The 13,312-nt window shown below is 41.8% G+C and overlaps 1 protein-coding gene across 1 annotated transcript in view; it reads left to right on the forward strand.

The window, feature by feature from the left end:
- The window catches only part of PDIA5 (protein disulfide isomerase family A member 5), a 110,011-nt gene that overhangs the window by 66,172 nt on the left and 30,527 nt on the right, over positions 1-13,312 (forward strand). Inside the window, exons 12-14 of the mRNA XM_026852508.1 lie at positions 8,098-8,168; positions 9,216-9,379; positions 11,923-12,053. Of these exons, the coding sequence (XP_026708309.1) occupies positions 8,098-8,168; positions 9,216-9,379; positions 11,923-12,053 (366 nt within the window). The remainder of the gene's footprint in view (positions 1-8,097; positions 8,169-9,215; positions 9,380-11,922; positions 12,054-13,312) is intronic.

Raw genomic sequence — 13,312 nt, forward strand, 5'->3', positions numbered from 1 at the left:
TGGCAAGTGATGCTGTCTTTCTGAGTTACTAATAAATGAGTCCATTGCTTTGATACTGAGATATTGTGGTGACGGTAGAAGTGTGTCTTCTGGGGTCCCAACTGTGAGCATCTCAGCACACTTCTAAGCAGGTGAATGTGTCTCAGCTGGTAACCACTTTTGCTCTGATTTTGGACAAAAAGTGTGCATTCTACATAGTATCCCTTCATGATACTTGACTTTTATAGGTATCTGCACAGTAATAGCCAATGTCACTGTTGCCTTTAACACCCTATGAGTTTAAGTGCTTTGGGATGTACCTTCCTTAGGAAGATCTCTTTGCATTGCACGAATTATGCTGATGTTTTATACAAATTTCATCCTAGGAAATAATTTGCTTGCTATGCTGTTTTTCTGAGCTGGACATTCAAAGCTGTTTGATCTAACCTCTGTTCTCTGGACTTTTCATTGCCAAATCTGAAGTATACTGTCTCCCGTAGTGGGGTAAGAGTGTGAGGGAAAGTAGTGCAACTTCTTTCCCTCCCCAGGGCTAAATTTTGTTGATCATCTGGCAATGGAAAAGGGAGAGGATCTTTTCTGGATGTGGAATAATTACGGTTTAATTGAGAAGGAAACCTTCTGGTGGTGTTTTTCATAAACTCTCAACAATTTCACCTTAAGGCAGCCATGCTGTTGTCTGTCTCTTTCATATTTCAATAGGAGAAGATTAATTTTCAACACCTACTCAGGGCCATGTTCCTCCAAGCTGGTGTAGGAAGTGTAATTTATCTCCTGATGCCAGCTGATCCACCTTCCTTCACATCTTTTCCCACCCAGGAGTGATGGTAGAAGGCACCACCATCTCCCAACAGTTACACCATATAGGTGTGACTAAGAGGGTATATACATGCAGCGTAATCACCAGTGGCTGGAAGCTGAAGCCAGATTTGGAATGGAAATAAGGAACCGTGTGATTTTTGGTTTTAGTTTATTTTAAATAAAAGTGGTGATCAGCATAAAGATCATTCCTGAACGTGTGCTGGAGTCAGGGCTGTTGCAGATGGGGGGATATTTTTCAAAGGCTAATTTCAGGAGACTGGCTCAGACAGAGCTCATGGTGAGGTTAAAAGCAGAGAGAATCTACTCTGAGGGCAAGATAGAACAGAAATCTCTCTCCCTGCTTAACTCTCAGGGATCCCTGGGAGGTAACAATCTGTGGTTGAAGCTAGCCTTGGAGAATACTCATCCTTTCTCCTGAGCTTTTATGTCAAAAGAACATACGCTGCAGTGTGACCAGAAATGAAGGCAGCAGCAGTTCATCAGAACTGTTGTCTTTTAAATCAGCCTGCAGGACCTGCTTGGTGTTTGTCCCCTTCTGTGCTGAGCCTTCCCCTGCCAAGATCTGTTGCTGGCTTCAGGTAGCCCTTCTGCTGGAGCCGTGAATACGGCATGAATGCAGACAGGGTTCCTGGAGGACATGTTCGGTTAAGCTGTCCTCTCAGCTTGATCTGATTTGTCTTATGTAGTGCAACGATCTGAATGTTTTTTTTTAAAAAAAAATCATCCAAACTTGTACTGTCACTGTCTGAAGCTGTTAGGAATTTTCTTCTGCTGAGCAGTTTCAGTGATGCTGGGGGGAAAACAATTATGCCAGCAGAGGAAAGACGATCAGGACTTGGATTTCAAGTGCTCTCACCTCTACAACCATGGGGATCAAGTAGGGAGGTGAGGCTTGGTTCACTCATCATGCATCCCCATGTACCAGGCAGGTGTCAGGTAGTTCATGTGGTGTTGGCCTACTCCTGTGGCCTGATCAGGAGTTCGTTGGTGTCTGAATCATTTGGTGGTGACCCACACTGCAGTACTCTACTCTTCTTGGTGCCCTGAGGCTTTGCTCCAGGGACATCTGTGCCTGCTGTGTGTGCTCTGTGTATGCACAAGGTGCTCCAGAGAGAGATGGTGGCTGGGGTTGGGGTCAATACTGCATCAGCAAGTCATATGGAGAGGGGGTGACGGATTGGTAGTCACTTTGTGCCCAGAACTCACACTGAAGAGCTGCTGGAAGCAGGCAGGGACTTTCTTCTGTGCACACATGCTGGGATTGGATTTGCACAGATCATTGCACGCACAGATTGACTGCACTGTGAGTTTGTGGTAATGCCAGTGAGATGGTGATAATGGTGGGGACAAGATGCTGTGCTGCTCTCCTGTCACTGGGATGAACTGTGCAGCCCACGCAGCCAAGGCGTTAGGCTGCAACAGCATAAATGTAGCATGACTGCAATAATCCAAACTGTTGAAGTATTTTCCTTCTAATTCTATATTTTTAGTTCCTCAGAGTCGTTTCCAGGCTGACCTTTCACAGGCTTTGTCTTTTGTAACGCCATAAAGCTGTTTACTTGTCAGTGATTCCTAAGCAATGTAATACTTGGTCAAATCAACCTTTAAAAGTACAGTAGTGAAGTGTGGGAGGGTCTGAATTTGTGTATGTGTACACACATTTCTAGCTGTTGAAAATTTGAATTCAATACCATGTTGAAGATGTTGAAGCTGTTCTTCCTGATACTGTAAGAAAGCATCAAGCCTTGAAATATCTTTAAGTATCTGTAATTTTACCTGGGTAGGCAGTGCTGCTGGTGAGGAGATCATCGCTTTGTAGGGGGTAAGTACTTTCTTGAGCTCCTGATCCTTTCTAAGGTGATTTAAAAATTTTTTTTTTTTTAATTTTTTTAAAGCATAAGCCTGGAGATCTGGGCATGGCTGATGGCTATGACCATTATGACTATTAAGTGAACGTGCAACCTACATGGTTGAAAATTCGTACCTGTGATTATGGCAAGAAACAGCTGCTTTTGTCATCCTCCCTCCCTGCCAAATTTGTGGATGATTTCCCATCAGATGTCTGCAATGCAGATGGCTAAATTATGCAAGGGAATCTGCAGCTGTTGTAGTTTATGCTCTCCTACACCAGTAGAAGAACTGTAAGCTGCCTCGTGTCCAACCTTAGAACTACACTCTTACATGATGCATAAGAAATCATGTGTTGAAGACTTCCATGGCAGAAGAGAATACCTTTTGTGTTCTTGCATAGGGGCTAAGAGGGCTGGGACTTGAGTGTATCTTTGCCCTGACTCCAAGAATTGTGTCTTCCCCCACGAACATACTCTCGCTGTCATGTATACAAGTGTATGTTCAAAGTTAACAACAGGGCATGTGTAAGGGCTGGCTATTCTGTTGTGCTAAGAGGTCACTGCTCCTCTGGGATTACGAATGGAGAAACCGAAGATGTATCCCCAGGTATTGAATGTTTAGAGAGCAAAGGTGCATCTGATTTTCTTGAGATTTTTTTTTTTTTTTTCTATTTTTCAGTTTGTCTCTAAATCTTCTATGAGTGTGATCTGAACTGCTGGTGACCCACTTGCTGAAAGCAGGGCATGCTTTGTGCTTCAAATTTCTTTTCTCATGAGGCTAATGGATATATTTTTAGTATGCAGCTATAGATGGATGTAGAGCTGGCATAATACAATAAATAGCTGGTATGCGATAACAGTACTCAAGCAGTCTGTCGATGGCAGAAATGTAATGCTTCTTTAAAATCTTTATTTGCAATTTAATTTATCTCTGGGGTTCTTCATATCAGAAATTCTTTGTCCACAGTCACTGGGATGTTGGCTTTTATCTCTTTCTTGTCACATACACTTCAGATTCTCAGACAACATTGTCTTGAAATGAGAGGACATGACCAAAAGCATGGTGTTTATATAGCCATAATACCCTGAAAGAAGCAAACAGTGAATGACAGAGAGAAATGGAGATTTATGTTCTGGGAACAGCACTAAGACAGCATATGCAGGAGCTTAGCTGGAGCTGCTTGACTGGTTTTCTGCTTGTCTTCTACAGGCAAAACTTGGTTTTAAAAGTAGAAGTATTTGCCTGAGTTCACTTCTGAAAATGTTTGGAGCAACTGTGCTCTATGTTGTGAGTCTTTGCCATGGTGCCGAACAGGCTGTTGTAAACAAATATAGATATTTACTTGGAAAAAAGGTTGCCTGGTGCATTTGTTAACCTTTCCCTTGTCCGTGCGCTCATCCTTGCATGTTAGCATCACTCTGTCCATGGTTTTCCTTTGCCCCTGCACTTGCATAAAGTCACACTTTAGGAAGGACAAAGTGCTGAGTGAGCGTTATTCTCTGCCCTGTGGTGGGATTCTGGAGGGAAATGACTTGTCTGTGCTGGGGTGATGTGGAGATGATCATTGTCATTCTGGGGGTTTAGCTGAGCTAAGCTAAGCTGTGTGACAGCAACTGCACTGAAGGAAGGAGCTGTTTATCTGCCTGACTTGTGCAGTATTAATGAGATTGATTATAAATAAACTGGGGAAAGAGAATCCTTGCTTCATTTAGGCATCTGTTTTAAAAATGGTTAGTAAGGGCCTGTCTTAGACTTAATGTCCTAGCACTGATTTTTGTAAGCTGTGACTTCTTTTTACTTCCTTGTAACAGTCCTCCTTTACACTTATTCTCTGTGCTCTTCTCTATTCAAGTCTTGGCCCTTCAGCCTGGGGCTCCTTTTGTGCAAGAGGAGCAAGACAGAGTGTTGAGTGGTCAAAGGAGCTTTCCAGAACTGCTCAGCAAAAGCCTGGCACTGGACCCTGACTGGTGTCTGCTGCCGGATGGAAAGTAACTCTGGCTGGCACCTACACTTGTCTCCTGCAAGAAGAGACCGAGACTGTGGGAGTCCTTTTGTGTAGTCACCTACAAGTGCCTTGTTTGTTTCCACCAGCCATGACCCAGAGAGGCTCAGAGGATGTCAGTGCTTGCAGTAGGCTGCGGGGCATCCTTGTGTTGACGGTGACCTTTCTCTTCTCACCTGGGATTGAACAAGTCACTTCCCTTGCTTAATCTTTTAGTTTTAATGTCAGTATACGCTTGACACGACAGTGCATCTTCTATAGAGCACATCTATCACAGACAGCCCACTACAGACCTGTGGGCTTCCTTCCACTGTCCCAGTAGACCTTATGCAGCACATTGGAGCATCTGGGCTGAGGGCCTATAGGGTTGTTGCTATTTTCCCATTCATTTTATGAACACTAAATGTCTAAAACTAGAGGAGCTTAGGACAGAGGAATACAGCTGCTGCTGAACAACATAATGTAGCAATCAAAGGAGAGGCAGTGACCTTGGAATTCATTTCAATTACGTTTTCATTGGCCTTGAGAATTTAATGGCAATCCTCAAAGGATTATTGAAAGATAGATAAATAATCATAGGAGAGATGAATTGATTTGCGATGTGTAGGTCTGACTTTAATTCATATCACCCATTTCAGGCAATGGTAGGTGGAAGCAGGCTGTAACACAGAATAACAAAATTCTCATAAAAATGGCCAGAGAAGCATTGTTTATTGTGGGAGAAGCTCTTGAGATTTGTTGTCCCTCTTTCAGATTCAGTTTAGTGTGGTGGCTTTTTTCCAGGCTGGCATATCATGCTGTCCTCTGTCAGGGGTAGAACAAGCATTGCATGATAAATGTTTGAGGACTTTAGTTTGCATTTAAGTGCCTTTAAAGACCTGATCACACTTCCCCTTTTCTTTAGGCTTGAATGAGTTAGCTTTGTGGCAATCATTAGTGCTGTGTATGTGTGATGTTCATGAAGGAACCCGGAACAGTGACATTTTATAGTCTGGATATTTTTCTCCAAAATACTACTTACATGAATTTCAGATGCCTTGGAATGTTTTTTATTTCCTGGGCAAAGTATGCCTGGCTTGTTTGGTTTGGGTTTTTTTTCCTCCACAAAGGTTTGTGAAAACTCAGGTTTGATGCTTTTGGTTAATCAGATCTAATATTAATGATTGTGGAATATACTGTAGATTGTGTACATACTGTATCTATAGCACAGTATGAAGCTTGCTCTGGCTGGAGGACACAGTGCATAAAGCCCACCAAGGTGAAGTTACCCCTGCAAAAAAAGTATTTTTTGGTACAAATTTGAGCTAGTTAATTCAGAGAGGTTCCCAGGTATCTGAGCTGAGAAGCCCTTTGTTTAGAAGTGAGGAAGAGCACAAAATTAAAAGTTCCCTGCTCCTAAAAGAAGAAATAAATCAACTCGGTAGGGTGTCAAAGGGAACTGTCAGCCCCTTCCACAAAGCCATATGCCTGCAAGTTTTCTGTGGGTGGCAAATAAATCATTTTGCCAGCCTCTTTCATGCTCTTAACCAAGACAAGCAGTGCTGAGACAGTAACTCTTCCTCAGCCTTTTCCAGCTTCTTCCTGAATTCAAAGCTGTCACATCAGGCTCCCAGCTTGGTCGCACGTGCTTGCACCACTGTGTAAAACCAAAGCAAAGTTTCCTGCTCCTTCTGAGATCCTCGTTCTGCTGCTCCTCTCACATTAAAGCATTAGTTTTGCTCAAAAGGAGGACATGGGGCTTTTTAATGCTGCAATCACTATGCAGATGACTAAGTGGCATGGACCTTAGCTAGTGTTTGAACTGGAGTTTGGTCTGAGATCAACCATTTGGGTAACTGCCATAATTCTCAGGTAGGATTATCAGTCTTCATTCAAATGTAGCTGTAAACATGCCCTGAAAGTATTTAGTGCAGTGGTTGGAGCTCTGCTGAAGTCCCTGTTTGCTGTGGTGAAGTTACACCTGGATGTCCTACCACTTCTTGGCTGTCAGTACTCTCACTTGTGCTATATAAAACATGGTTGTCTGGTTGAGTTCAGGCTCCGGTTTGTGTTTGCTGGCTTCGGCAGTCGTCCCATTAGTGGGAGTCAAAGCAGCACTGAGATTGAGTCCTTGGTTAATTTTTCTTTCAGACAGTGTAAAAATAGCCCCAGTTCTGTTGCCCATACACCTCAGAAATGTCTTTTGATGAAGCTGCATTGAAACAGATTTTTAGGTGTATTTTCTGATACAAACTTTCAAAAGCTCACCAAAGTCTAGGCTTTCAAGTGCCCGTTCCAACAAAAACAGCTGAAGAAAGAAAAGCTGGCTGCTGCTGCAAACAAGAGGAGAAAGCGTGGTGAGAGATTGCATTGAGATTACACTGCACCAGGGCAGGCAAGTGCCGTGCATCTGGGTTGTGCCATGCGCCTTATTACAGCTCTCCATGTGTCCGGTCTGCATGCAGGAGCCGGCCCTCGTCCCGCCTGGGTGTCGATCCCTGCCTCTCTGTCCCTTTGCGCTGACCCTGTGGGGTCTGGGGTTGTGCTGGTCCCTTGGGGGCAATAGCAGGGGCTGCGCGGGGGCGAGGAGGGGGCTGTCGCGGAGGCTCAGCATCGCGCCGCAGGCACTGACATAACGACGTCGTGGCAGGAACCTCACCTGGTCCTGAAAGTTCAGCTTCTCTGGAAGCAGTTGCACCAGCTGAAAGCAGTTTAATTTACACCCAAATAATTTATTTTAAATCTGCTTTTCTTGCTCATGCATTCATTTTACTTTATTGTAATGTCAGCACTTAGCAGTGAAGTAATGGCAGATCTCTGGAGAACTTCGCACAAGCGAGAAAGCACCATTATCTCAGTTTTACAGGCCCTGCTTATGTTGAGAACATATGTGGTGGTGTAATTACACTGATGTGATTAAATCAGTGCAAATCCTTGCTAGAGGGACATGCTGCACCACTGTAAAGCAGGGCTTATTATCAGTGCAGTTTAATTCAAATTACATTACTCAATTAAGCTGTGCTAGTATAAACCTCAGCTTAAAGTCAGGAAGTCACGTGAAGGCCTGTGTTGTTTCTTTTTAAAGCAGATAAAGATTTGGAAACTGAAATGGGTGAGGTTATGCCTCACCCAAGAGCATGCTAGAAGTGATGGGCTTGACAAATACTGTGTTTATAGTACTTTCTGGGAGGAAAGAGGTGTGGGTACAGATTCAGGGGTTTTATTATTATTTTTTAATAGATTAAATTCTTTGGTTAAACCGTAGTGACCACTTGGAAAAAATCCTAACTCATACTAAGGCTTTACAAACAAATTAAGTAAAATGCTTACTAAATTCTAGTAAATCTCTACCACATGGTTTTGGATTTTGGTAATGGCTAGATGGGTCAATGAGTAACCATGGCGTGTACAACTTAATTGGATTTTTTTTTTTTCTTTTTTGGCAGGGTGTGGGCACTGTAAGAAAATGAAGCCAGAATATGAGAAGGCTGCAGAGTTTCTCCATGTAGCCAGTGATGTAAGCTAATTTCCTTTATTATATCCTTCAAATAATCAGTAATAAATAACTAGAGTAATAAAAGTGACTTTTCTCCCTACAACAAATTCAGCTGTTCTCATCCTCCCACAGGACCCTTCAAAATGTGCTTCCAAAGTACAGTCTCATCGCTAATGCATGAGCCCTGCCAAAGTCTTAGAAAGAACATTCTGTCTTGAACAAAAACAAAATCGAAAAATGTTTATGTATTCTGCTGTAGGCCTTATACATAATATGATCAAATCCAAAATGGATTTTTTTTTCCCCTTACTTAAAGGCATCGAATATAAAGAAACATAGGCTTTTATTTATGAATTAGATTTGGAAAAAAACAAAGGGGGTTGATCCTTCTTTCAAATACCCTGGTTTTATGGTTGCATCACTCCATTAGTTTCATCTTAAGTGCTCCATCAGCATGGCTGGAGAAGAGAGATCCGATAATATAAGTATTAGTGTTATTGATTCAGTCTCATGCTGTGTACTCCATGCAAGAAGAGAAGTAGGATTAGTCTCCCCCATACTTTAAGCATCTTCACTGGAGACATCTAGAGTCTCTTTGTAGTTGTTGAAGATTAGAAAAACAAAAGATCAGATGAATCACACTCTGCAAGTGTCTGTTCTCCCATGACTCTAAAGGTGGTCCATGTAAAGGTGCCAATAAATTGAGGAAAGATGAATTTGCCTTGAAGTAAACTTGTCTTTAACAATGCTTGTTTCTTCTGGGAGAAATTGGGATTTGTAGGAGGAAATGCCGTTCCTGAGAGCAGCTCTTAAGCATTATAAAGTGAATTATATACAGGGAATCCTGTCAGAAATGGGAGGAGAGCAGGTAACACTCTGGTTACATTTAATCCATAAGATGTCCCTTCCTGGTTTTGCATCAGTCCTGTGTCTTTCTGTGTGTCTCTGCTGAGTACCTGAGAAAGTTAATGCACCTAGATCATGAGTGATTGCCCCCAAGCCCAGTGTTTCCTGCCAGAGTGCTGTGTTTATGTTGCTGGGATTTACAGTCGGTGGTCTCTGTTTTAGAGTCCAGGTGTCCTTGCAGCAGTCGATGCTACCGTCAACAAGGCACTGGCAGAAAGATACCACATCTCAGGGTTTCCTACTTTGAAGTATTTTAAGGATGGAGAGGAGAAATACACTCTGCCACATCTCAGAACAAAGAAGAAGATCATCGACTGGCTGCTAAAGTAAGTTTTGAGGGTCTGAGATAGTATTCGGGTTCCAGATTAGTGGCTCCTGAAGACTGCTTTGGTGAGGAAGTAAAACTTAGCTTCAGCGACTGCCTAAATCCCTTACTAACAAAACCAGACTGAATTCCAGTATTTAAAGCCATACAAACATGTATGTTAATTATGGTCTCTAATATGCCAAATCCTTTATTTGCTGTCGGGGTTTTTCATAGTTGTCCTGGTATTTCCTTCCAAAAATAAATATTTTTCAAATATACCCTAAGCCTCTCACTGGAGAAGGAATAGCAATGGCTCTGAAAAATAAACAGAACATTTGTTGTTCGCTCTTTATACTGAGCAGCAGATTTCACTGTTAGTAACTGAATTTCTGCAGTTGTACTTTTCTGTTTCCAGCATTTCAGAGCCAATGCCTAGAATACCAGCTACATGGGGCTGAAGGAAAGCCAGCGAAACCAACAAAACCAGCACCTTTGTGTGCACCAAACAACTTTTCTTGGGTGGTGTGCTAAAATATACAGAATTAAGTTTGATGTATGATGAAAATAATTTCATTTCAAAGTAGTAAATTGCTGGTACAAGTCTCTCTTAAGTATTCTGGAATAAAATATGCACTTCCTTTAGGTACTGTAGGCCTAATGTATTTTCTGCATTATTCAACGGGAAGAAAACTGCCAGTGTTTTGTGAAGTTTTAAAATCATTTAACCGTTAAGTGCAGTTGGTGTGAGGAATGTAATCTTAATTTTTCCCCTCTTACTTGGTGGAGGGAAGGGGATTATATGGGGTTTTTTTGGTTGTGTTGTTGGTTTTTTTTCTTTTCTTTTTAAATTACATCTCTGAGTGCTTCAAATCAGATAATAGATATGTTCTGGCAGCATCTTCATAGCATGTTGGGAAGCTTTATCTCTATTTTATATTTCAGACATAGTACTCCTTTGGCCTCCCCGCATACTTGGGCTCCGGGCTGCTGTGTTGGATTTTAAGTCACTGTCCTAGTTTCACCAGTTTGTTGGAGTATTTTGAGCACTATGTAATTTATATTGAGTTAAACAGTCAGACTGACACTGCCTATACATGTTGGCAGGTCGATAAGCAGTGAGGAAGAGGGAAAGGGTGTTAATCCCTTCTGGATCTTGCTGTGTTTCTGGAATACTTTTGTCTGCAGCCTCAGGTAGTCAGCGAAATGGGGGGAACCCAGACAGCTTGTCTCCTGCTCTGGGCTGCTGGATATTCTCTCAACTAGAGATGAAATAGAGTAAGATCCTTGTTTGCTGACCAGGGATGAAATTGTTACAGCTGCACTGAAGTTGGTGGAAATAGGGATACATCTGGGGTGCAGGCTGAAGATAGAAGTACAGCTTGTGTAAACCTGTCCCAGTGAGTGGTCTAGTCGCAGCCATGCGGGTTTCGGCTCTTGTCCCTCTGTGGTGACTGTAGCCTGTGCTGCCACATTATGTTGTTACCAGTGTCTTGGTAGCTTATTTCAGGTCAGTAGGGGAAGGTCTGTGTGAGATGAAGTCACACCTCTGACTGTAACTGTAATCGATGATAGCTCACGCCAACTGTGTTCATATGAAAATTCAGACCGTCTGCCCTAATTCTTTTGCTAACAACTGGCAACTCAGTATCGATGGAAATACAATGGATGTCCACCAAGTGACCTTGAGTAGGACTTTAAAAATCAAGTTTTTCTCCACTTGATTTTTATGTACCTGATACAACTTAAAATGGTGTCATTCAAAGTGACAGGAAAGTCTGAAAAGCTAATTTATTACCAAGGCGACATATGAAGATCTTTATACCATGGCACCATTCTGATGATTTTATATAAGTAATCACTATTTAAGATACAGCAGGAATGATTTTAATGAGTCTGAGAGAAGTCTGTGAGCTGGTGAATAGCAGAAGTTTTGTTAGAGGCACTCTAGATGTGCAGGATTGCTCTGATCTAGTTGGTATGTGCAGTCATAATTGAAACCTGACATTCTCTTTATCAAGGTAAAATATTCCAGTTCAGCCACCCCCAGTCTTCCAAGTGGAACGATGCTGATTATTGCATCCTGGCTTTAATATCTGAATTCAAGAGAAGGTCATGAAATTCTTTATAGAAGCTTGCATGATAGCGATAAAGAGTACAAAAAGGATGTTTGAATGGAAGATGCTGTTCTATATTGGTTGCCTTTTGATTCCACCTGCTTGCTGTTCTTCTCAATTCATGCCTATGGATGATACAGTGATACAAGAGCAATGTTCTTTCCACCCAGATGTTGGATACAATGTAGGAAATATTTATTCTGCATTCCTACTTATATGCCTGAGTACAATCACTTAAATTATATTTTTATTGAGTTACAGAAATTAACTTGCATCTTTTTTGTTGTTATTTGGTGTTGGAAATACCAAGTATGTTTTTCTACTGAACAGGCACCTTGGAGGATTGTTCAGCCTCAGTTCCCTCATGGTAGTTACGACCAGGATGTGATGCCCATTTGTCTGTTTCCAGAAACATTTTCAAAACTATCTCATTCCTTTTTTTTTCTAGTCCTGAAGCACCACCTCCACCCGAGCCTGCATGGGAAGAAAAACAGACCAGTGTTATCCACCTTGCTGAAGAAGACTTCAGGGAGTCCTTGAAGAAGAAGAAGCACACTCTTGTCATGTTCTATGCACCATGTGAGTAAATACCTCTTTATGTGGATGGGTTTTATAAACCCTACAGTTTATGAAATCCTGAATGTAATAATTCTGAATATGATTTCCCTCGCTGTCCCCAGACTTTAAAGGGTAAAGAGCTGATTCTGAATATAACTGCATGGGACCTTCATTGGCGCCATTTTTTGTATCTTTATAAATGGAAACAAAACAGTATACCATGTTTATTCAAAGAGTTACTATGTTAATGCAGACACCAAAGCACGCAGGGGTACAAAATCAAAATAGATTTATTTTCCTCTGCTGCATTTTATGGTCCATATAACAAAATGTGTTCCTTTGTAGTAGCACAATGGACATGGAGAGCCTGACTCATTAGTGCAGCACTTCAGTAGTGAAATCGATATAGTGGTGTAGGAGGAATCAGTCCCCAGAGGCTGAGAACAAATTTTGATGGAAGAAATCTTGTCTGTAATAAATCTGCATTTAAATCTCCTCTGGGGATACGGGCATATAGCTTCCTCCTCCCAGATTGTTCTGCGTGTATCACACGCATGCTTTCTTTTTGAAGCTTCTGAGAATATTTCTAGAGAATTTTTGAATTGGGCCCTTTATAAATTAGATAAATGGGAGGGACCTCTTCTGTTTTCCTGTGTGGTCCCAGAGACAGGCAGACTTGATATAGGTTCTTAACTTTTGAGGTGTCTGTCAGAGGAAGAAGATAATACTGGAACTTAGTATTAGATAGTATTAACTTGTTTTTATAGCACCATGACTCAGCCCCCCCAGATACAAGAAGAATTCTTCCCTATCACATGGCCAGCCCTGCAATTCATGGATAACCTTCAGATAAGCGGTTACTAACTTGTTCCTATTAAACTGAAAGTATTTTCCAAAAAGGGAGAAAAAGCTCAGATCCTTAATGTTTAATCAGGCAGCCCCATATTTTGCTTTACTGTCAGAGAATTAAACATGAATGTGTTTGGGCTCCCGCGAAGCTCTGCTGGTTGTGGGATGTGGGAGAAGGGAGGAGTGCATTTCAGAAGGGAGATTTCTGGAAGGTTGTAAAAGAAAAGGGAAGGGGATTTAATCCCTTCTCAACTCCAGTTCCCACCACCTGTTGACTAAAAGCTGCCCATGTGCCAGTAATTTCTGATTTCATGGACCTCAACTGGTTAAGAGCAAAACTTTACAATCGAATGATTGCACATGAAATGGTAAGATTTAGGAGTTTGTCATCTTTTGAGTTCTCTTTATCCAATGAGTGACTTCCTCTGGAA

The sequence above is a fragment of the Athene cunicularia genome (genome assembly GCF_003259725.1).
Source record: "Athene cunicularia isolate RWA chromosome 7 unlocalized genomic scaffold, athCun1 chr7_part1, whole genome shotgun sequence".
Taxonomy (NCBI): domain Eukaryota; kingdom Metazoa; phylum Chordata; class Aves; order Strigiformes; family Strigidae; genus Athene; species Athene cunicularia.